The following is a 25,084-nucleotide window of genomic DNA, read 5'->3' on the forward strand; positions in this document are numbered from 1 at the left end:
GCACTAGTTTCTAGACTTTCAAATCATATATTTTATTTCGGCAATCATATTTTTCATGTCCCAGAACTCTTTCCTGTTTTCTTTCTTTCTTTCTTTCTTTTTGTTATTTGAATTTTATTTTATTTTTTATACAGCAGGTTCTTATTAGTCAACCATTTTATACACATCAGTGTATATATGTCAAGCCCAATCGCCCAATTCATCACACCCCCACCCCCACCCCCACTATCCCCCCTTGCTGTCCATACGATTGTTCTCTACATCTGTGTCTCAATTTTTGCCCTGCAAACCGGTTCATCTGTACCATTTTTCTAGGTTCCACATATATGTGTTAATATATGATATTAGTTTTTCTCTTTCTGACTTACTTCACTCTGTATGACAGTCTCTAGATTCATCCACATCTCAAAATATGACCCAGTTTCGTTCCTTTTTATGGCTGAGTAATATTCCATTGTATATATGTACCACATCTTCTTAATCCATTCACCTGTTGATGGGCATTTAGGTTGCTTCCATGACCTGGCTATTGTAAATAGTGCTGCAATGAACATTGGGGTGCATGTGTCTTTTTGAATTATGGTTTTCTCTGGGTATATGTCCAGTAGTGGGATTGCTGGATCATATGGTAATTCTATTTTTAGTTTTTTAAGGAACCTCCATATGGTTCTCCATAGGGGCAGTATCAATTTACATTCCCACCAACAATGCAGGAGGGTTCTGTTTTCTCCACACCCTCTCCAGCATTTGTTGTTTGTAGGTTTTCTGATGATGCCCATTCTAACTGGTATGAGGTGATACCTCATTGTATTTTTTTTTTTTTTTTTTTTTTTTTGCGGTACGCGGGCCTCTCACTGTTGTGGCCTCTCCCGTTGCGGAGCACAAGCTCCGGACACGCAGGCTCAGCGGCCATGGCTCACAGGCCTAGCCGCTCCGCGACATGTGGGATCTTCCCGGACCGGGGCACGAACCCGCGTCCCCTGCATCAGCAGGCGGACTCTCAACCACTGCGCCACCAGGGAAGCCTGTCTCTTTTTTACCCCAAGATTGACTTAGCTTTTCCACATAAATTTCTCATATAAAGGTCTGCTAAAGAAAAAGCTTATTGGGATTTTGATTGGAATTGTATTGAATTTACAGACTGATTTTTTAAAATTAATTTATTTTTGGCTGCGTTAGGTCTTCATTGCTGTGTGCAGGCTTCTCACTGTGGTGGCTTCTCTTGTTGTGGAGCCCAGGCTCTAGGCATGCGAGCTTCAGTAGTTGTGGCTTGTGGGCTCAGCAGTTGTGGCTCGTGGGCTCTAGAGAGCCGGCTCTGTAGTTGTGGCGCATGGGCTTAGTTGCTCCATGGCAACTAAGAGGCATGTGGGATCCAAGGCATGTGGGATCTTCCCGGACCAGGGCTCGAACCCATGTCCGCTGCATTGGCAGGCGGATTCTTAACCACTGAGCCACCAGGGAAGCCCTATAGATTGATTTTTTTGGAAAATAACAGCCTAATACTGAGACTTCTAAACCATGAATTTGGTATATGTCTTCATTTATCTAGATCTTCTTTGATTTCTCTCAATGTTTTGTAATTTTCAGTGTGTAAAGCAAAGGTCATGCATGTCTTTCATTAAATTTATTCCTAAGGATTTTATGTTTTTCGATGCTCTTGTAAACAGAATTTTTAATTTCATTTTCTGTTCTTTCCTGCTAGTATTATATATGGAAGCACAACTGATTTTTATATATTGACTTCATTTATTAATTCTAGTAGTTGTTTGTACATTCCTTAGTATTTTCTGTGTTAACAATCATGTCATCTGCAAATATAGACAGCTCCACTTATTTCTTTCCAATCTTTGTGCCTTTTATTTCTTATTGCAATTTGTATCAAATTAAATATAAGTGGTAGGGCTTCCCTGGTGGCACAGTGGTTAAGAATCCACCTGCCATTGCAGGGGACACAGTTTTGATCCCTGGCCCGGGAAGATCCCACATGCCTTGCAGCACCTAAGCCCGTGTGCCACAGCTACTGAACCTGCACTCAAGAGCCCGCAAGCCACAACTACTGAGCCCACGTGCCACAACTACTGAAGCCTGTGTGCCTAGAGCCCGTGCTCCACAACAAGAGAAGCCACCACAATGAGAAGCCCACGCACCTCAGTGAAGAGTAGCCCCCGCTCACCGCAACTAGAGAAAGCCTGCGCACAGCAACAATGACCCAACACAGCCAAAAAACAAAACAAACAAATAAATAAATTTATTGAAATAAATAAATAAAATAAGTGGTTAGGACTGAAAGCCTGGCCTTATTCCTGATCTTATAGGGAAATCATTCAGTACTTTAACTTTAAGTGTCATGTTATCTGTAGTCTTTTTATAGTTTCTCTTTATTAAGTTGAGGAAGTTCCCTTCTACTGCATTTCACAGTAAAGGGTATATTTGTCTTTTTTTTTCTTGCTACTCAGGCTTTAAACTCCTTACTCATGTTTGGGGACTCCTCCACCCTTTAAGTCTTGGAGTAAGTTAAAGCCTTCCTTGCAATATGGAATCACAAATGCCAACCACACAGATTCTCAGTGTCCTTGCAGTACAGGTAGGATCACATGACCTAGTGCAAGGGCACATGACTAGGCTCAGCCAATCAGAGGCATAGGGGACTTTGACTGAAAGATGTAGGGCCAGCAAAGAATCCATTCTGGTGACAGAGGTGACAGTGGCCATATCTTGTTTCCGGGGCAGCAATAGGGCTAGGTTTGGTTCTGGCAGTAGTGGGGGTATGAGTTGTGGTATCCATCGTTCAGCAATAGCAGCTACACGACTATCTTGCCAATACATTCTTTGTATGATTAAGTCAGCCAGAATTGGTTTCTGTTGATTACAAATAAGAACCTTAAATTGTCCAAGTAGTTAAATACCAGTAAGCCCACCATAAAGAAATCTTGTTAGACGAACTGGAGATTTGTTAGATATGTTTACACTTGTTAGACAAATGTAAAACAGCCCCTGCCATACTGGGGAGCTGGCCCATCTGTGAGCGTTCTTCCTCAGGATATGGCCCTCATCCTCCTTTCCAGCTCCTCCCCTCCCCTCTCTGTGCTTTGGCCACAGATCCATCTGAATCCTTCCAAAGTGTCATGGCTTTTCCTTCCTCCCTGGCTGTGCAGCTGTTGAGTATCTTCTCCCTGGAATGTAGTCATCATCCCTCCCTAAACTGCTGACACGGCCTCCTAATTGGTCTCCCCCTCCACATCCCCTCAGGCCCATGTCCAGTCCATATTTCAAACAACGGCCAGAGCCACTTCTCAAGACGTATGTCTGAGCACGTCACCACTCTGTTTAAAATCTTCCAAAGCTTCTTTATTGATCTTTGGATAAAGACTAAATTCCTTAACACGACCCTCCAGGCTCAGCATGGTCTGGCTCCTACCTACCTCTCCAGCTTACTGGAAGACACTTAGAGGTAGAAGCAGGGAACTGGATTGATGTGGAATGAGGGGGGCAAAGGAGGAGTCAAGGATGACACCCAGATTTCTGGTTGGGGCAGAGGTAGGGAAGCTCCTTAGTTTATTCACCTTTAAGATCTCAAAGGTGCGTACTAGTCAGCCTCACATCTTTTGCTAAACAGGTAGCTGAAAACCCACCCACCCACCCACTCACACTTCGGTCTGACAGTCAACTACCTGACCAGCCAAGCAGAGGCTTTAGGAGTGAGCTGCAGCTCTTTTATTTTTCTGTCTTTGGCTTAGGCACTTTCCCTCCCAGTGTCTTTGTTTTCTCATCTATAAAGCAGGAATAATATCAACACTTTCTCTCTTGCCTTCCCTTCCCTTTCCTTCTCTCTCCCTCCCTCCCTCTCTCCTTGATAAAAAACTATTGTAATGGTAAATTGCAGGCAGGTGACTGGCCCAAGTTGAGACATAGCTGGAGATGACCATCTCCTATGAGCCTCAATAATAGAATCTATTTGCCTTTTAGAAAAGTCACTCTGGTTTTCAGGTGAGGATGTATTGCAAATAAGTTAAGACAGGAAAGAAGAGGTCTCAGTCTTCTCAACCCTTGGAGAAATGTGTGGGGAGGTGGGCTACATGGAGGGTGGAACAAACAGACCTGCCCCAAAACTCAGGGTAATCCTGGATCCTCCACTGTCTACAGTCCGTCCCTCAGCACATGCTGTCGGCTCTACCTCCAAATATAGATGAACCCCTTTACTTCTCTTTTTTTTTTTTGGCCATGCTACATGGCTTGTGGGATCTTAGTTCCCCGACCAGGGATCGAACCTGGGCCTCCCGCAGTGGAAGTGTGGAATCCTAACCACTGGACCACCAGGGAAGTCCCACCCCTTTACTTCTCTTCATTTCTGCTGCCATCACCTTAGTCCAACCACCATCCGTTCTCTCTGACCTACTCCAATAACAGGATGCCCCGCCTCTGCTCCTGTCTCGCTCCAAAACATCTTCATCCAAAAGCCAGTGACCTCTAAAAATGTAAAGCGGGTACTGTTACTCATTTCCTAAGTCGTCCGCGGGCTCCCCAAACTCCTCAGCCCTAGCCACAAGCCTGCACGGTCTGCACCACTCCTTCCCTGTTCACCCAAACCCAGGTACCCTGTCCTTCCTTGCTCCTGTGCTTCAGGAAGGCCCAGCTTCTGTCCTTGCCGCCCCCTCTGCCTGGGTGGCTCTTCCCCTGGCTCTCCCCGCACACCGCACATCGCTGAGTCCTCGCCTGCAAGGTCTCTGTCCAGAGGTGTCTCCATGAAGAGCCTCTTTCTAGGTGCACTTGCCCCCATCACTCTTTGTTCCATCACTTTTATTTCCTTCATAACACTTATCACTGCCTGAAATTAGACTTTTTATATTTATAGAGGTCTCCTCAACATTACTACTTTTACATTTTTATTAATTTTAATTCTACTAGGAATACATAACTGTGTTGTCCAAAGAGCCTGACAGGTAAACCCCTCTTCTCCCAGTGAGGTCCCTCACTGAAAGGACAGCTCCGTTTGTCCTATTGACCATGATTTGTAAGTTCCTAGAACCATGCATGCATGGCACATTCCACAAACAGTTAATGAGTGAAGAGCGAATCAAGGGCCACACTCTGGCTCTACCACATATTAGTTTCCCTTTGGGGAGGGCTGGAGGAGGAGGAATCAGAGGCCAAAGTCCAGAGGAGGCAACGGATTTGGGCAAACTACTTATTTTCTCCAACTATCAGTTTGCTCATTTATTAAAAAAAAAAAAAAAGGGAAAAGAGCATTTATCTCATAGAATTGTGAGCATCAAGTAGTGCCAGGCACACCATACACCCCCTCATGAAGTTTATAGTCTAGCTGGGGGGGGCAGTGGGGACGTACTTGAAACGCTGCGTGTTGATTCCATAGTTCACCAATCTGTTCAGTGGCCCTAGAATGTTAGAGCCACGCTTTCCAAACGGGGCTGGAAAGAGCTATGTGGGAACAGGGGTTACCCTGAAACCGTCCGATGCATCTTCCTGGACTGTTTGTTTTACTTGGAAGTAATTTTTAGCATTATGTTTTATAGTAAACTAAACACAAAGACTTATCGAGTCAAATGCAGAACTTGCCTGAATTTTAAAATCCAGGTGCTTTGGGCATCATCATGAGGAGAGGCACTGGAGAGCATGTGGGAGGGTTGAGCCCCGTGTTTTCTAGGTGGGGAAATGGATGCAGAGAGTGGCCAGACCTGGCCTCTCCATCCTGGTTAGGGTCTTCTCTGGCTCACTTGGTAAGCCTCCTGTCATCATGTAGGACTCTGGTGTGCTCCTCTCAAGTCCCTGACCTCAGCAGAAACAGCAGGTAGCTTCCTCTCCTTCCCCTGTGGGAGTGAGGGTGAAGCCCAGAGGCCAAGGCCAGGAGGAAGGTTCTGGGCCCTAATCCAACTCTCCTAATTCCTAACATTGCCCAGACCCTGGACCACCCTGCCTGCCCATCAACACTTCCTCTTCTCAACCATCCACTGATCTGGACATAATTATAGTAATTATACTGGGATATTCTTTCCCAATTATGTAAAACCAGCATAGGTAACTGCTTCTGAGCATAATTACAGGAGATGTTTACAGACTCACAATCACATCAGAGTAAATGATAGTTTCCTTTCCTCCCATTAATACACCAATATTAGGGCCCTATCAGGGCCAATTAGTCAAATCCCAGCAGTGAGGGGGTGGGAAAGACCTCACACTCTCCCACCACCTGCAAAGCAGGAGGGGATCTCAGGGTCCCAGCCAGGATTTTACAGGACACCCAGAAGCCTGCAGAAGTATGGGCTAACATTCACTGTACACCTACTGTGTGTCAGGCGCTCAGGGTAGGCCAGCAAACACCTAGGAACAATTCTGCACGCTGGTGTTAATATCCCACTTTACATGTTTGTAGACTGGTTCTGAGAGGGCTGGTTTCCAGGGTCACCCACAACAGACCATGAAGCTAGGAGGGGGCTTTTCCATTATACAACTCAACGGGCCAGACTCCCAGGCCACAGCGCCGCCAGCTCTATGCCCCCTTCCTTATCTCCTCTTTTCAATGCTTCCTCTTCCGTGGCAGTCACCAAAGCTACCCTTGCTCGCCTCCGGTCCCCCTCCCACCCTCATCAGTTCCCCAGCGTTGACACTGCTTTCTCTGGCCCCCTCCGCCCCTTCTTCCTGTTCCTGTGGGGTTGTAGGGTGTTATCTCTCCAGAAGGGCGGGGAGGTGGGGTGGGGATAGGGTGGGGCATAGGGCGAAAGCCACCGCAGGCACCAGAAGTTCCCACCGACCCCCACCAGGGGCTCCGCCCGGAGCTCGGCCCCGGGGTCGCGGGCACACTTTCGGCGTCCACGACCCCTCACACGCAAAGGCCGCCCCCCGGCGTGCGCAGGGGAGCGCGCCTGCACACACGCACACCGCACAAAGACGTGCACCCCGCTCCATCCAGGCAAACGCACCCCCAATCGGTAGAGCACGCAGCGGTGCACACGCACCCGTACCCTCGCGTGCACACACGCGCACGTATACCCACCCCAGCGTGCGCCCTCACGTACACACACACGCACACACACACACACACACACACACAGACACACACACACACAAGCCGGACAGCATCCTTGTGAACCCCTAATGCCGACCTCAGGGCCCTGACGCGTCCGGGCCCTGCCCAGCGGCTGGCTCGGCGGCGCGCACACACGCGCACACGGGCCCCCGCGCGCCCTCCCAGCTCGGCTGCTCGGCTCCCCAGCTCCCCGGCTCCCCGCCCCGGCCGCGGCGGTCGCTGTGAGGCGGTCGCTGTGAGGCGGGAGCTGTGCGGCGCGGCGGGACCGGGCGGGGGCGGCGACCGGGAGCGCGGAGGAGGCGGAGCAGGAGCCGGGAACCGGCTGGCCCGCACCCCTCCTGCCGGCCGGGGATTTTCCAGCCTGGGCGCTGACGCCGCGGACCTCCCTGAGGCCGCCGCGGACCATGGGCGACAAAGGGACCCGGTGAGTGCGGGCGGCGGCCGGTCCGGGGCGCGTGGGGCGACCCGGGCGAGGGCGCGGGCAGGGGTTCTAGTCCGTGTCCCGGCTGTGCGTGCGCAGCCACCCCGGCACCGCCGGCGCCTGCTCCGCGGCGGCTCTCGGCTCTCCTCCACCGGAGGTCTCCCGTGTGGTCGCCAGCAGGGCCAGGGGCGCGCGGACGGAGCGACGAGGACCTGGTCGCGGAGACACACTCACATGCACTCACTCGCTGACACCCAGCACTGGCCAGTCGGCGCAGGGATGCAGGTGTGCCAGTGACACACAAAGGCACACGCTCATGTGGACACACGGGCACACTCATGCATGGGCGCGCTCATGCTGGCATACACACTGACATTCACGGCCACATGTCAGCACATCCAGTGACACACTGTCACACACTCACTGGTACACACTCATCAACACGTTCTTGCTGACAGTCATGTTGGCATACACAGGTCACACTTCAACACATACCAATGCTAACACACCTTCGTGCTGGCGCACACATGTTGGCCGACCCTGATGCATACACTATCACTTGCACTGACCTTAACAAACACTCTCACTGAGACACACACGTTCTTACCCTTACCAACAGGAACACTTATGTTGGCATGTCTCTCACCAACACAGTGTTCAACAGGCTACGCCAACGCTGACCTCCACAGACACACATCAGACTAACGCCCACACTGACACCCCAGGTCACATGCCAACAGCCCCTGGCCGCTGATACACTCCAGGTCCCTGCAGGTGGAGAAGTGGAAACACATGCACCATACAGGGTGGGAGGCCCCCTGGAGCCTGGGAAAATGCCTGCCATCCACATTTCCTTTCCCTCTGACCTCCCCAAGGCCTTCAGTGGTGGCTGGGATCTGCTTGAGCTGGGGGTGGGGAGGGCCCTCCTGTCTCTTAGGAGCCTGCCTTGCTCAGAAAGGGAGAGGGATGCCTCTGAAATGGGAAACTGGGACAGAAAGGGGAGGGGGCTGGGGCCCAAGGCAAGCCCCGGTCAGGCACTCAGCTTTGTCACCCTAGTTCTACTCCTTCCCTCAGCCAACTCCCCTTAAGTTCCAATACAAGCTTCTCCCTTAGCTGCTCTCACTCCTCTGCAACCCCCTTATTCATTTTCTTTCTTTACCCCCTTCTGTCCTTGTGCCCCACTTCTCCCTCCTCTCTTCCCTCTCTGCACCCTCCCTTACTCTCTCCTTGCTTCCAGTAATTATTTCTTGAGTGCCTGGGGTGTACAAGGTATAATGTGGGGATCAAAGACGTCCAAAACCTGTTCCTTCCCCAAAGGAGCTAATAGACTAGAGAGAAACGGCCCCCATGGTCATCATGTTTCGGGACCTCTGACAAAGCAATGTACCACTCACTGCCATCTGACACTGTCTCTCAACAACCTGAGAAAAGTAATTTTTTTAAACACATTAAAAAAATGTATTTATTTATTTTTGGCTGTGTTGGGCTGTGTTGCTGTGCGCGGGCTTTCTTTAGTTGCGGCTAGTGGGGGCTACTCTTCGTTGCGGTGCGTGGGCTTCTCATGGCGGTGCGGTGGCTTCTTTTGTTGCAGAGCCCGGGCTCTAGGCGCGCAGGCTTCAGTAGTTGTGGCACATGGGCTCAGTAGTTGTGGCTCATGGGCTCTAGAGCGCAGGCTCAGTAGTTGTGGCATGTGGGCTTAGTTGCTCCGTGGCATGTGGAATCTTCCCGGACCAGGGCTCGAACCCGTGTCCCCTGCATTGGCAGTGGATTCTTAGCCACTGCGCCACCAGGGAAACCCCAACCTGAGAACAGTCTTTCAGAGATTATTTCCATTTTCCAGAAGGAGAAACTGAGACTCAGAGATAACTTGTGCTCCTAAGTTTTAGAAACTGCTTCCCAGCCATCCTCCTGACGGCTCTGCAAGGAGGTTAGCTTTCTTCTTCCTGTTTTCCAGAGGAGGAACCAGAGCTTAGAGAGGCTACCTGACTTGCTTAAGGTCAAGAGGGGTCAGAGACAGGGTAGAGGCTGGAGTCTACTTGGGCCATTGCTCTGTGGCTCACCCTTGGGCACTGTCAAGCCCCTCGTGGGCCCTGGTTTGAGGCCCAAGAGGGATGGCCTGCTCTGTGTGTGGAGGCCCAGCTGGTGGTGGAGGCTGCAGAAGGTCGTGAGGCATCTGCCTTCACCTTGATGGCTAGTCCCCATTGCTGAACTGGTGACTCACGCCTCTGTCCTCAGCAGGAGCGTGTGACCCTCTCCTCCACCACGTCCATGTCCCCCATTGCCAAGATCCTCCTGACCTCTGAGGTCAGACTTTTCTCCCCGCAGGGAGTCAGGAGCCCTTCTTCCTCTCTCAGTCCTCACGTGCTACTTCACCATCAGGGTGACTCAGCCCCTCCTGGGCCTTGGTTAGCCTCACTGTGACTTGGGGGAAAGTGTCATTGTTCTCCTGCTGGCATAGGTTGTCAGCAGGATGGGGACACCATGAACAGCCAGGCACCTGTTGGAGACCCAACCTTTGGGGCCAAGCATTTTCCACGACTCCCCCTTCTCTCACTCTAACTCACTGGGGGAGCTTGAGGACCTTGGACAATGGTCCTCACCTCTCTGGACCCTATAGTGTTCCTGTCTGTAAACTGTAGCTATCAATACCTAACATTTTCAGGGCTCTCCCTGTGTTTCCTGAATATACTGGGCATGGGAGGAGGTGCTGCCAGAAGCCTGGTGCCCAGGCCTGGCTATGGTCCATGTGACGGTGGCCCTGCTCTCTCTTCCGGTCTCCCCTGTAGTCCCAGGAGGGCTCCCTCTCCCTTCCAGACAGGTTTCCTGAGTAATTTGGAAGAGAAAGACAAAATCAATAATGGGCTGTACCTTGCCTTGTTCTGTAAACTGTGGGATTCTACTTTATCTCTGTCTTAGAAGAAGAGGCTTGCAAGTATCCAATACTCCAAGGATCAGCAGTCGTTGCATCCATCCTGCACCTGGATTTTCAACCCGCACGTGAAAGTGACAATGAGAATTTTTCAGAAACTGTCACTGCCCTCTAGGGAGTCCCAGGGTCAAGGGGGAAAGAGGGCATGAGACGAATACCTGGATAGGACTAATTACAGGTCGTGTGATGACTGTTCTAACAAGTGCTCTAGGAGCAATCATACAGCCATTCAGCAAATGTTGACCAAGTGCCGGGGCCGGCGGTTCAGAGGTGAATGGCTCTACTCTGTTTCCAAAAGACTGAGAGCAGAGCAGATGATTATAATGCAGGGTGACATGTGCTGTGGGAGGCTGAAGGAGGAGCCCCCCCGCCCCAGTCTTGGCAGGGGGCATGGTGAGGGAAGCTTTCATAGGAAGGAGGACGGGGGCAAGGGGGTGGGACCGGGGACATCATTCCTGGCCGGGAGTACAGAATGTGACAAGGCTTGGAGGCATGAAGCAGCCTGCGGGTTGGGCTGGGGTGATGGGTGAGAGTGAACACGGGCCAGTTATCAACAGGCTGGGATGTCAAGCTAAGGAGGGGAGATTTTCTCCCAAAGTCCCTGGTGACTCAGAGAGGACTGTGGGGAGGGGAGGGATGGGAGCAGATCTTTGTTTTGGAGGGATGCCTTTGGCAGTGGCAAGGAGGGGTAGGCCTGGATGCAGGGAGACCGGTGAGGAGACGGAGGAGGAGCCTGAGAGAAGGCAAGATCCGATCTAAGGCTTTGGCAAGGATGGAACTGAGAAAGATGAACAAGGAGCTGGAGTCCATTAGCCTTGCTGCCTGGATGCCTGGTTATGTGTCAGCTTTACATGCATGATCCCATTTGGTTCTCCCTGTGATCCTATTAGTGTGAGGACTGTTGTTCCCGTTTTACAGACCAGGAGACAGACTAGGAGAGATTAAGTAATTTGTCCACTGCCATTCAGCCAGCGAGCTTCTGAACCCAGGCCTGTCTGTCCTGCTGCTCCGTGCTTTCACCCAGAGGGACGGGGTTGTCTGGCTCATAGGTGGCCTCCCTCGTCTTCCTGGTGGCCTCATTCTCAAGTTGTGCGTCCCTTCTGGTTCTTGCTGTTCCCACTAATTCAACTGGCAATATACAGGAGCAAAGTTGAACAACAGGAGGGACTTCCTGAGAGGTGATGGGACGGAGTGGCATTTCGTTTCCTACAGATGTTTACGAACTCTTCTTTTTTGGCAGAGAAGGAGGGTGGGTGTGATGGGGACACGTAATCACCAGCTCTCTGCGAACCTTGGCTGTTGTCTCTCTTGGTGGTTAAGCTCTGTGTGATCCATCTTGGCTGGAACATGGGGGAAGTCCTGTGGCTTTGGCCAGGGGTGCTTATGGGGCTGCTGGGAGTGGAAGCATTGAGCTTGACCCATCTTCTCTGATCCTTGACTCCGGGCTGGCCTCTGGGCTTCACACGTCTCCCCAGCTCTCCTCCTTCTGAGTTTGGGCCTCCTTGCCCAGGGTGGAAACCTCCCACTGGCATGGGTTCAGGGGTCCTGAGTCATGGGTGTGCCATACCTCGGGGCTGTGGCAATGGAAGAACAATAGCCTGGGAGTCAGCACGGCCCGAGTGGCCTCCTGGCCTCTGCCAGGCCATCCTCCACAGCGACCATGCTGACCATCTGTTGAGGCCTGCAGGGGGTGGCAGCTTGACAGGGAGTCAGGCTGGAAGTTGAGGAAGACGTAGGGAGGCTTCTGCATAGATGGGTCCGGATCTTGGGGCAGGGATGGACGTGGGAGGCAGGGATTTGAAAGTCTTCGGGTTAGAGGTGGTGTTTGACTTGGGGATTATGGGTGACATGGTACAGGGAGAGGGAGAAGATAGAGCGTATGAAGAGAGGATGGCTGGGGGCATTTGAGGCTTTGGAGAGCACATGCCTGGGGGTGGAGAGAGGAGGGAAGGACCAACAGAGGATGAGCTTGGGAAAGACCCCTGGGATTTAGGCAGAAGGCAGTGGCTGGTGACTTGGTGAGAGGGGTTTTGATGGAGGCATGAGGGCAAAGCTGGGTTACAGCAGGCAGAGGAGAGAAGAGAAGGACCTTGCTTTTCTCTGTGCCTGGAGCTGGGGGGGAGCCTCTCGGAAGAAGGGTATGAGGCCCTGGGCTGGGGGTGGTGGGGTTTCCGGGTGTGGGGACCTGGGGGGTGAGGCTCAGCTGGGGACTGGGGGGAACATTGCAGAGGCGTCAGCTGGTCACAGGGGGGCATGTCTGTGCTGGCTCCTGAAAGAGGGGCTGCTGACTCAGGCAGGGGGTCTTGAGAAAGGCTTCCTGGAGAAGGTGACCCCCTGAGCTGGGTCCTGGGGCACAAGGAAGGCTTAGGTGTTCTAGACAGAAGGAAGAGCCTAGGCCAATGTGCAGGTGCGGGAGTGTGAGGGGTGAGGCTGCCGAGGGAGGTGGCAGCCCTGGCGAGCAGGCTTTGGGTGCTGGGGTGGGTGGGTTTCGAGGTACTTTCTACCCAGGTATTCACACCTCAGGTGCCTTTGTTCCCCAGGTGGTGAGCTCCTTGTGATTTGGGGCTCTTTCTGTTTCCTGTTTGCTGGTCCATTATCCAGCTCTGGGTCTGGTTCACAGGAGATGCCTGGCAGGGATTTGTTGATGAGACTGAACTCCTTCCTCCCTTCTTGCCTCTGCTGTCAGCCCAGGGGCTCCCTGAGTGCTGAAATTCGCTCTTTCCCATTAGGGAATCCTAAGGATGGAAGCCATGCCTCCCACATTAGACCGGCTGTTGGGGGGTCTCTTCCATCAGACTGGGAAGTCGCGAGGGAGAAGATTACCACCCCTGTCAGAACGGGCTTCCTGCAATTGCAGCCTGTTTCTCCCCCATCAGATAGGCTTCTGCAGGTGGGAGCCATGTCTCCTACATCAGGCGGGGGGCTCCTGGGGGTGGGGCATGTCTCCAGGGCACCCTTATGGTTCCTGGGCACCTTCTTCCCTCCTGTGTGCAGGATGGGTCCTGCCCCAGGGGTGACTTGAGTCCTAGTAGGGGGATATAGATCAGAGGGGGTGCGACAGGGCAGGGTGGCTGCTTTTGAGAGGGGAACAAAGGACACTGTTGTCCCAGCCCCCTCCCTCCCTCCCTCCCTCCCAAGGGGCCCTGGCAGGGTCATCTCTCTGGAGACACACCTCCTCCTTCCTGGTCCTGGCCCCATCTTTAGTCCCATTTGAGAGGAACTGCTTGTTCCTTCCCAAGAGACCCGTTGCTAGATGAGGCTCCCAGGAGGCCAGACTCCAGGGACCGTACCAGACAGGTCCCTGGAGTTCTGTGTGATTGAAGCCACCGCAGCCACTGAGCTGCTTTCCCTCTGCCTGGGGCTGGGCCTGGCCTGGCTGAGACCATAGCCAGTGGGTCCTTCTGTAACTGGAGAGGGATCTGGGGCAGGTAGGGTGTGATGGTCCATGTCAGGCCAGTGGGAGGCAGGACTCCTCACTCAAGGTCGGAGGGGTTCAGTGGCCGTGCAGGGTGCAGCCTCTCCCCAGGGTGTACTCGGAGGCCCAGAAGCCGAATGAGTATGGACTTGCACAAGGCAGGGGCTCCCTCGCATGCTGGCCCTGGGCCTCTGGCCCCACAACTGGTCCTCCTGGTCCTTTTGCAGCCTTACCCCCTTCCCCAAGCCTGTGCAGTCAGTGGGCATGGGTGCATTTTGGCAGAGGACCAGGGAGGGGGTGGGGAGTGGACTGCTGGGATGTGCCATCCCAGGAGGGTCCCAGAGATACGCTCTAATGCTTGCTCAGGGCTGGAGGGAAGAAGCGGGGGCTTGGGCAGCTCAGGCCTCTGCCACCCACCAGTGGGACTGAGACCGCTGGATGGCTGAGGGCTGTGTTCTTTCCTGTGAGACCAGGTCCTCGCCTGAGCAGCCGTCTGCCTCTCAAAGCACCTGCAGGAACCGGCAGGCAGGCAGGCAGGTCCTGGACCGTTTCGTTTTCTCTGCCCAGGCTGTGCCCTCCTTTAGGTACTCACGGTCACCTCTGTGATCTGATTAGCGTGTATTAGAGGCTGATTAGTATAGTGGTTAGGCTCTAGGAAGAACCAGGTTTCCTGTTTTCAAATGCTGGCTCTGCCACTTACCAGCCTGGCAACTTCTGCTGATTATTTAACCCATTCTCTGCTGCAGTTTCCTCATCTGTAAAATGGGATAGCAATAGTGCCTGCATGATACGTTGTTTTGAGGGTTAAATGAGTTAAAATAGGTACAGCTCGGGGACAAGTCCCTGGAACAAGTGCCGTGTTACATGCGGTTAGTTCACAACACCCTTCCTGTCCTTCAAGGCTTGGATCACACATGGCCTCCTTCTCTGGGAAGCTCTCACTGATTTCCAAGTGCCTTGTGACTTTTTTTTTTTTTTTTTTTGCCATATATTCATTCTCTCTCTCTTCTCTTTCTGTTGGCACTCATCCTTCCGTCTCTTCGTGGGTCCTGGTTATTTGCACACTTGTGATGTCGTCTGTGTGAGGCCAAGGGCACCTGTCCTGGATCTGTTGTCCCTTTGCACCTGTGCAGACCTGGCATGGCACTGAGCTCCATAAATATTTGTTCAGTGAAGGAGGCTAATGTAGCTGTTTCACTGGGAAAAAATATACTTGGGGATGGGCAGTGTGGTGGGTGAGGACAATGGGACACCACTGCTGATTCTGAAACGTCTAAAAGTGACCTGAACCAGAGGCATTAGATTATTCTCTGTGATCCAAAGGGCGGAGGCACAGGATGACTCGCTTTACCTTTGGTAGGAGAATGTGTTTTCAGACAACCAGAGCTACCTGGCGAGGGGCTTGGTGGCTCATTCCAGCCTCTGTGCCCTTGTTTTTCCTGCTCCCACCATCCAGAATGCCATCCTGTCTTCTCTCTGCTTGTCCAAATTCTACGTCCTAAATACGTGCCCAGCCGTGGTGCCGTCACTTCCTGGCCCCCAGAGGCTGGGCTCCATTCATCACGCCCATCCTCAGACATTTACTGAGCCTTTCCTGGGTCTGGGCGGGGACATGGGAAAGTAGGGAGTTCCCCTTTGGGGTGGACATCTGGATCTGGCTATAGTATATCTAGTGTGGCTTGACCTGACCTGAGGAGGGGACCGTGGCTTCCAGTGACCCACCGGTGATTAGGGAGCTCTTTATGCAGCTGGAGAGCCCTCCCTTGGCCTGCTGGCAGAGCATAGAACTCCCCCGTGGCTTCCCACTGGGCAAGTACTCAGAACCCACCTAATTACTGGGGACAGAGTTCTGGGCACTGGATCCAGCAGGCTGCGGTCCAGTAATAATCAGCTAATTAAACCACCCAAGAATTGCTCCTTGGCCCAGAGGAGTGGAGGGAAGGGGGTGGTGAGGCTCAGAAAAGTCGTGGGAAGGAGAGGGCTGCTCTGTGCAGGGAGAGTTCAGACACTGGGCCTGCTGAGAAGAGCTGGGAAAGGGAAGCAGGAAATGGGGAGGGGGGGCAGGGCAGGGAGAGAGACAGCTGGATGAGAGAGGGTGTTATCTGGGGACAGCACTCAAGTGAGATGAATCAGGGCGGGGATCTGGTCTGGGAGGCAGGGACCCCATTGGTTCACTGCCCCTGTGACATCACGGATGAACTGTTTTTCCTCTGTGGACCTCAGTTTCTCCACGTGTCAAGCAGCGTGGGGGAAAGGGATTGGCCTGGGAGGTCTCTGGGACCCTTAGCTTTGGTTCAGCAGCTAGCAGGGGAGGGGGGCGTGAACAGCAGTCTGTGTTTCTGCCCGATAGCTTGGCGTCTAGCAGCCCTGTCTTCTGGAAGCGGCAGACGGTGCTCGGGTCTGATCCAGCCTGAGGTTGAGTTGCCGTAGGTTAATCAGAAGGGAAGACTGTAGGTGGCAGCAGGCACGCCCTCGGCCTCTGGTGTGCCCTTAGCCCTGCCCTGTCCTCGTGACTGTCCTGTGGTTCCCAAACCAAGTGTCCTCAGCGAGTGACCGCTTAAGGCTCTGCAGTGTCTTTTCCACCAGTCTAGAAATTTCCCAAGTAGCATCCCCAGGTGTGTGGGGATGGGGTTCCCCGAAGGTAAAGCCACAAGGTTTGGAGTTTGGATTTCAGAATCACACAGACTCGGCTTTGCTGTCCAGCAATATTGTGCACTAGCTCCGTGCCCTTGGCCGAGGGTCTTAAACTCTCTGGGCATCAGTGTTTGCATTTATGAACTAAGGGTAATAATATCCCCTATTGCGTGTGGCTGCTGTGGGCAGAGAGGGTAGGGATTTGATAACAGTCATTGTTACTCTTCGGGACTGGCAGTGGACCTCAGCTTTTCTCTCCGCCCTCTCTCTCCTGCATCCCCTCCCTCCTCCCGTCCTGCGCAGGACCGTGTGCCCCGCTGGGTGTGTTGGTGTGGGAGCTGTGCTGGGCTGGAGGAGAAGGTCAGATGGTGGCTGGAAAGGGAAGTGAGATTGCCCGGGCAGGGGTGGGGCAGTTGGGGCTGGAGCAGCCATGGCCCCTTCCCTTTGGGGCTATGGTGGGTTCTCTAGGAGGAAGTGGGGAGAGCGTGGGGGGTAGGAAGCTGGGGACAAGGGTGGGCTTTATGGAGCGTCCCAGGCCTCTCTCCTTCAGCCCCCGCCCCCAGGTGCCGGGTGCGGAGCCCAGAGCCTGGTTTTCTGCCAGGGAAGCCAGCAGGCCGCTGTTTCACACACTCAGACAACAAACAGCCCTTCCTGGTTCTCAACCCCTGCTGGGAGGTGCCTGCTCGAAGCTGGGGCACTTGGAAGGCAGCGCCTGCCTGCCGCGGAGGTTGGCCGAGGTCTGGAGGAGAGGCCGCAAAGGAGGGGACAAAAGCCACCTCCCCCTCCCCCAGCCTCTCCCCGCAGTGCTGGGCTGCGGCGCCAGGGCCTCTGACTCCGAGGAAGCTGATTACATAATGCAGCTGGACTCCCTGCTGGCTTCTTCCATTCCTCCCCAGAGCGGCCTCGAAGGAGGTGCCGCTGTGCTTTGGTTCCCGGGCCCAAGAGGTCATTGTGACCATCGCCCCGCCTAGGGCGCTGGTATGTGCTGCCCACACCATCTCAGGAGGAGAGCTGCATGCCCCGCGCTGCCCTCGTGCAGGCGCTGGGGTTGCCTCTGCGCACTGCCTCCCTTCCCACGCTCCTGGGAGCAGGGCTCCAAAGGGGAGAAGCCTCATTAGAGGAAACAGGCTATGTCCTGAGATCATTTGCCTGCACGGTGCCCCAGAGGGAAGCTGGCCTCTCTGCAGCCAGAGGGACGGATAACCAGCATCTTCCAGTTTGTTCAACTCAGTTCCACAAACGTTTCTCGAGCACCTGCTGAGTGCCAGGCCCAGACCTCAAGGCACGTCGCCGAAGCCGGCTGGCTGACCCCCGTGGCGTCTCTCTCCTGGTGGGAAGCTGACTTAAGGAGCAGCTCTGCCCCCCCGTCTCCCACCTAAGGCAATAGCCTTTCTCACAGGCCGGGGCCTGGCTGTCCTGTGTTCTGGGGTGGCAGGGACATCACGACAAGGAAGCATGGGGGTTCCTCTGGGCTAGGCTTTTTCAGGGTTGGCTTATACCCTTTCTATTCAGCCACCCTGCCCTCCCAAGGAGGTTCCCGTGAACAAACCTATGAGTGTCTGCCCCATCGCAGGCCCTGGGCCGGGCACTGGAGGTATGAAGAGGAAACAGGCAAGTCTCAGCCCTCGTGCTGCTTGTATCTTCTTGGGGAGAGGAAACAGATCATCCCAACATGCTATAAGAAGGGGGGTAGTGGGAATTCATTTATACGGGGCACAGAGCAAGCCCAGTAGATGTGTCACAGGCACACCCCCAGAAGCGGGGGGCAGGGGTGTCATTGCAGCAAGCTTTGGAAGGTGAGTTTGACATGAACCAGAGGTGACGCTTGTCTTGGCGGTGCCTGTGACCGATGTTCTCAGCGGGGACTGACCTCCGTCATCAGATACTTGAGAACCCACTATGTGCCAGGCGCAGAGTCAGACACTCACTTCATCTGCTGTGAGTAAGGTGTGTCCTGGGACTGTTGGAGGACGTAAAATCTAGGGTGAAAAGTGAAGGTTCTGCCACGTGGCATCACAGTGAGTGTTTGGGCCTGAACAGGAGAAATGGGGCAGCAGGTGTAAGAGGAGACACCGGGCTCAGCAGCCACGCCATGGAAACCAGGAGCTGCCTGGGTCTCCCCTGGTGGAGGGCAGCAGGAGCAAAGGCTTCCCTCCAGCTGGGAAGACCTTGCAGAGGTCTGATGACTGTTCCCAGAAAAGTGATGGACATGAAAGAGCTGGGAAACCATATCTTACGAGAAACAGCTCTAGGCTTGGGGCCGTGGGGCGGGGGTGGGATGAGGGCACACGTCTGCAGCTCCAAGGGCTGGGAACACAGAGGCCAGGCAGTGGCGTGGTAGAAAGAGGGAGCTCATCTGGGGTTCTCACCTCCCCTCTATCAGTAGTTTTGTGTCTGTGGGCTGAGTTTTTCAGCCTCTGGGCATAAAGTTTCCATCCTTTCTGTGTTGTATCTGTGCTAATGAAAGCACTCAGCACATTGGCAGGTTGATTTTATTATAGGACTCTATAGCTCCAGGGCAGTGGAAGAAACCTGGAAGCATTTTTAAACTCAGTAAGGAGAACTTTCTTTTTTCGCAACAGTTTTTTTTTTTTTTTTTTGTGGTACGCGGGCCTCTCACTGCTGTGGCCTCTCCCGTTGCGGAACACAGGCTCCGGACATGCAGGCTCAGCGGCCATGGCTCACGGGCCCAGCCACTCCGCGGCATGTGGGATCTTCCCGGACAAGGGCACGAACCCGTGTCCCCTGCATCGGCAGGCGGACTCTCAACCACTGCGCCACCAGGGAAGCCCTCGCAACAGACTTCAATATCCTAAAAAGGACAAAGATGATCACACGGCATGATGGAGTGGTTAATATGCACATATTCTTTTCTCATATTATTTAGAGCGATCACTTCAGCAGCAGCGACTCCCTATGCATACTTGAAACAATCCAGCCATCTCTGATGTTCGCAACTTTGCAGCGTCAACTTTGCCAAAAAACTAAAAAGAAAGAAAGAAAGAAAAATTTTTTAGTAGAACTTTCAAACAAAAAACCACGACCCAGTCTTAGGCTGAGCCCTGACTCTGATCAGCTTCCGTCGGATTGTAGAGCTGGGATGGGGGTGGGAGAGGTCCCAAACTCCAGGGAGAAAAGAAACCCTCACCTAACCCTCAGGGGTGGGGGGCATTTAACCTGATGGTGATGGTTACATGTCCCCATCATCAAAGTGCTTTTCTTCTCCCTATTCCACAGCCACCAGCTCAGTCCAGGCCCCACTTCTGGCCTGGACTTACTGCAGTAGTCTTCTGGCTGCTCAGTCTAAACCCCCCAAATCCTCCTCTTACTCTGAAATTCTCATCTGACCCTGTCCTTCTGCAGCTTAAAAACTGATCAGGGGCTTCCCTGGTGGTGCAGTGGTTGAGAGTTCGCCTGCCGATGCAGGGGACGCAGGTTCGTGCCCCGGTCCGGGAAGATCCCACATGCCGTGGAGCGGCTGGGCCCGTGAGCCATGGCCGCTGAGCTTGCACGTCCGGAGCCTGTGCTCCGCAATGGGAGAGGCCACAACAGTGAGAGGCCCGAGTACAGCAAAAACAAACAAACAAACAAAATACTGATCAGTTTCCCCTGTTTCCTATGAGACAGTTCACATTCTTCTGGAGGTCCTTCCCTCCCACGCTCCTTTCCCAGTTCTCCCCACCACGCAGCTAACATTCTGGCTCCACTGACTTTTTTGGATGTTCCTCCACAGTCTTTGTACTTTCCACACGTCTGTGTCTGTTCAAGCCGGTCTCTTTGTCTGGAATGCCTTCCTCCTCTGCCTGGTGAAATCTCCCTTGTATTTTAAGGTTGAACCTAAGCTCAGTGCGGTTCAACTGAACGCCATGCGGTTGAACTGCATTAGGCACGTACCATGTGCTTGGGCGTGACGCCTTCCCTTGACTCTGTGTTCCCTGCCCCAGCAGAGTCGATGCCCTCCTCCACGCTCCCTTGGCGCCTCGCAGGCTTCCAGGACGGCAAGTTGTATCGGAATTGGCTGCTGTCATGTCAGTTTCCTGTGCTAGAGGGCAGGCGTGTGTCTGGTACCTCTTGGCTCCCCAGTTCCTGATAGGGGCTGGCCGAGCTGGGCGAGGTCCATGTTTGCAGAAGTGCACTGAAGCAGGAGTACAAGCAGCGCACACACACACAGCTGTTGTGCTCAAATAAGCGGGGGCCAGAATTGGGTGTTGTGTTGGGGAGTAAGTCAGGGAAGGTTCTCTGGAGGAAGTGAGGCCTGAGCTGCTGACCCAAAGGAGAAGCACTTTTTCCTTCTTCTCACTTGCTTCCTGGCCCTGGCTGAGAGAAAACAGCTGAAACTGACTGTGAAAAGGGAAATGTAGACATTTTGAACTGGGGGTTGAGAACTTCTAGCCTGGAGATGATTAAATAAGGGAATACCTCCTCCCTCCCTTCCTTCCACACACATTTTCTGGACCTCTAGGACACGCCAAACACTGGGGCTACAAAAACTGATTAAATAAAACAGGTCTTAGCATATTTTTCTGTCTTAATATTCATGCTGGAACCTGCCCTTTCCTTTGTTTGTCTCATTGGAGTCTAAGTCTTGGCATGTCACTTACAGCTCTGTGACTCGGGACGGGTCATATATACCATGGAGGTGATAGTTTGCCCCTCATAAGGTTGTGCTCGATAATGTGTGTGAGGTGCTGCGCAGGTGCCTTTGACAGTGGGTCCCTCATGGAGTGAGAGCTCCTCTCAGACTGCAAGCTTCCTGAGGGGGGCAGCGGGGACCGTGTCCAATGTGTCCTCAGTGCCCAGTGCAGGGCCAGGCACACAGTACACTAGGGTGGTCGAGCATCCCAGTTTTCCTGGTCTGTCTCAGTCCCACATTTTGGGAGAACCCTCCGTCCTGGGTGAATGGGGACAGTTAGTTGGTCACCCTATACCGTGTTCTCCATAAGGGTTTATAGAGTGGATATACGGATGAATGAATCATGAGGGACAGACAGCAGTGGGACTTGGATGATCAAGAGCAGTGCTGGGCGGCTGGCTTGTGGGGTGAGAAGTGACCTTGTGAAGGGTCTGGAAGGCCCAGCAGGTGGAAGGCGTGAGGCAGGCATGGGGCCCTCTGCTCCTCGGCAGAGAAGACACGAGGCCCTGAGTCTTTAAGACTGTTGCTTTCAAGCAGATTTCAGGCTTCCAAGGCCCATGTGCTCTTCCTCGGACTCATCCAGAGAGAAGGCAGTCATTGAGGTCCACTTTCACTGGGAGGGCCTGTAATGAGCCCCCAGTTGCTCCTCTGCTTCGGAAGTTGGAGGCCTCTGGCCCCTCCACCTGCTATGTTCCGGCAAGCCTGCCCACTGCCTTCTGAGCTGTCCACTCCAGACGTGGTAGAGGCCTGGGCCGCGAGGTGGGAGAGCAGGGCTGCAGCCCCATTCTTCAGCCCAGGCCCAGAGAATGAGTTGGAGCCTCTGTTTCCCCACCTGTTCCGTGGGGATACGACCCCTCCTGCCAGGGCGTCTGTGAGATGCCACTTGTGGAAGTCTCCTTGGCATGTCTAGCACTAGTATGTGAATAACTAGTGTCATTTGTTGTCTGCTTCTGTAAATGGGGACAATAAAACTTGCCCTGCATACCTCCAGGGGCTGTTGTATGGGCCCAATGGGATGTGGGATGTGGGAACACATGCTCAGCCACGTCATAGCCTTCAAATATTTGGGGAGGGGGGCCTCAGAAGAGCTGCTCAGGCCGGCCCAGGGTTCCAGGCGCAGGTAGGGGTGGACCCTGCCCGCCAGGCGTGAAGGATCCTGTGGGGTGGGCTCCAGCACTACTGTCCGTGAGGGCACTCAGACCCTGTGAGCAGGCCCTGTGCTCAGGTGAGCTCTGCTGCTTCTGAAACCATGGCAAGAGAGAGACGTGGGAGGGTTTCGTAGCAGCAGGACACGTGACGAGAAGAAGGAATGTTCCAGAGCCTCGTCTGTCTGTTGGGCCGGAGGCAGGGCCTTTGTGAAGGCGGGTTGTGCTCAGATCGCCTCTGGGCCCTTCCTCCAGCCCAGAGGCAGATTCACCTGGAGGCTGGTGCCGCTTCAGCTTCAGGCCTTCACACTCCAGGGCCGTTTCCGAGGCCTAGCAGTGTGTCCACAGGCTCACAGGCTCAGGGGGTTTGTGAAACGCGCAAAAGGAACAAGATATTTTTGTACTCTTTTTTTCTTTTCTTTTTTTTTTAAAGAGGGCTTCCAAACTACATGAGTTTCAGGCCCATCCAAGCCTGGATCTGTCCCTGCTCTAACCAGGAGTCCTTTGTGCCAGGAGGTTGGTGCCACGGCGCTGCATGTCCTCAGGGAGTTCTCATCCCATCGTGGACCTGGTCATCAGTTAGAACCCTCCCTGCTGAGGCAGGACCTGAAAGGCATCTAGGGGAGCGAGTTCTGGGCCAGGCCAAGCCCACAGTTCCTGCTTGCTGTGTCAGTAAGAGACTGGAAAGGCGTCTCTGCCCTCAATCTTACTCATCCATGAAAGGGACATAAAGCCTACCTTAAAGGCTGTGAAAAGGTTTAAAAAATGTACCACTGCCTGGTGCTGCAGGTACCCAGTACCTGATGAAACTGCCTGGGAGAGCCCAAGGCTTGTCATGGGAGCTCAGTAAACGGTGGTGGAAGCTGGATGGACGTGGCGCAGGGGGCCGCCCCTTCTTTTTTTTTTTAAATTAATTAATTAATTTTTGGCTATGTTGGGTCTTTGTTGCTGCGCGTGGGCTTTCTCTAGTTGCGGCGAGCGGGGGCTACTCTTCGTTGCGGTGCGCGGGCTTTTTATTGCGGTGGCTTCTCTTGTTGCGGAGCACGGGCTCTAGGCGCGTGGGCTTCAGTAGTTGTGGCCTGCAGGCTCAGTAGTTGTGGCGCACAGACTTAACTGCTCCGCGGCATGTGGGATCTTCCCAGACCAGGGCTCGATCCCGTGTCCCCTGCATTGGCAGGCAGATCCTTAACCACTGCGCCACCAGGGAAGTCCAGGGCGCACCCCTTCTGTTGGGATGGAGCCAGTTCTGCTGACTCTGCTTCACCTGCACTGTGCTGTGCCTGGTGCTAGGCGCTAGGGTTGCGGGCTGCTGGGGTGGGGTGGTGGCGGTCGGGTGAGCTAAGAGGGTGAAAATGTTTATCAGCTGTCAAGTACAGCTCCCCGGGAAGGGGCCATTGTCAATGGAGTAGCCCTTTTGTGCGGGGGGGCAGGGTAGAAGTCTGGACTGTCCTTTCCTGCTCGTGGAGGGGAGGGGGAGGTGGTGGTGCGGAGCCTGGCCGGCTTTGTGTCTGAGAAGAGCCGCCTGTGCGGGCTGGGCTGAACTTTCCTGCTCAGAAAGGAAGTCAGGCCGGCAGGGTGCGCTGCTTCCTCCTGCACCTTCGGGCAAGGGTGGCTTAGTGGTGGTTGCCTCCTGTGCCTTCCACCTTCAAACCACAGTGCCCTCTTCAGGGAGGGGAGGGAGGAGGAGACTAGGGCGGGGGCTATGAGGAAAGAACATGGCTTTGGTGTCATGCCAGGTTTCAGATCCCACCTCTATTGCTTATTAATGTCTATGACCTTGAGGCAGTTATACCTAATCTATCTTTTGGGTTTTTTTGTTTATTTTTTTTGGCCTCGGCAGTGAAAGCGTGGAGTCCTAACCACTGGACCTCCAGGGAATTCCATATATATATATATATATATATATATATATATACACATATACATTATATATATGTGTGTATATATAGTCTCTCTGAACCTCAGTTTTCTCATCTTCAAAATGGGGTTTTATCCAGGGAATTCCCTGGAGGTCCAGTGGTTGGGACTCTGTACTTTCACTACTGGGGGCCGGGTTCGATCCCTGATTGGCGAACTAAGATCCCGCAAGTGGCGTGGTGCAGCCAAAAAAAGAAAATGGGAGTGATAATATCTTCCCCAACACCCCAGTGTTGTGGTAAGGCTTAAATGAGGTAATGTAGGGCTTAGCATAGTTCCTGGCACACAGTAGGTGCTCAATAAATGCTGATTGTCCCTCTCGTCTGCCCCATGACACTCATCAACCTGTCTTCCACTCCATCCTTTACCCATTTGTGAGTGCCCTCAGTGGGACTGCAAGCTCCCTGGCAGCAGGGGTTGTGTATTGTTTGTCCATCATTATACTCCAGCCCTGGCACAGTACTTTCAATACGCCTTGAATTGGTTGGCAAGAAGTTGCACTGGTCCAAAGAAAAGAGCACTACGTTTTAGCCAGAAACTCACTGTGAACCTACTATGTGCTCCTGCCCAAGGCCTACTGTGTGGTCTCTGCCCTGCAGAGCTTGAGTAGCCACTTATAACTGGCTGGGACCCTCTGCACCAGCGGCTTTGTTTTCTTTTCTTCTGAGCACTTAGCACTCATGTAATCAAATCACTCTTTGCTCAGCCTTTAAGATCCATCTCTCCCCACTGGAACGCGAGGGCCACAGGAGCTGTGTCCCCAGGTCCCAGTGCCTGGCACAGGGGACACGCATACATTTTTGTTGGCTGTCCCTTTGTTTCCCCTTCTCTGAGGTCAGGCCTGGTGTCCCTCCCAGCTCAGCCCCTTTCTAGCTGGGACAAATCACCCTGCCTCTGTCAGGTTCAGTTTCCTCATCTTTAAAGTGGGCATAATGTTGGTCCCAAATA

At 53.4% G+C, this 25,084-nt stretch overlaps 1 protein-coding gene across 1 annotated transcript in view; it reads left to right on the forward strand.

The window, feature by feature from the left end:
• Positions 1-7,107: 7,107 nt before the first annotated feature.
• Positions 7,108-25,084, forward strand: part of ARRB1 (arrestin beta 1) — a 74,077-nt gene continuing 56,100 nt past the window's right edge. The window contains exon 1 of the mRNA XM_060018264.1: positions 7,108-7,466. Within this exon, the coding sequence (XP_059874247.1) occupies positions 7,447-7,466 (20 nt within the window). The 5' untranslated portion in view covers positions 7,108-7,446. The remainder of the gene's footprint in view (positions 7,467-25,084) is intronic.

The sequence above is a fragment of the Delphinus delphis genome, chromosome 8, assembly GCF_949987515.2.
Source record: "Delphinus delphis chromosome 8, mDelDel1.2, whole genome shotgun sequence".
NCBI classification, from domain to species: Eukaryota; Metazoa; Chordata; class Mammalia; order Artiodactyla; family Delphinidae; genus Delphinus; species Delphinus delphis.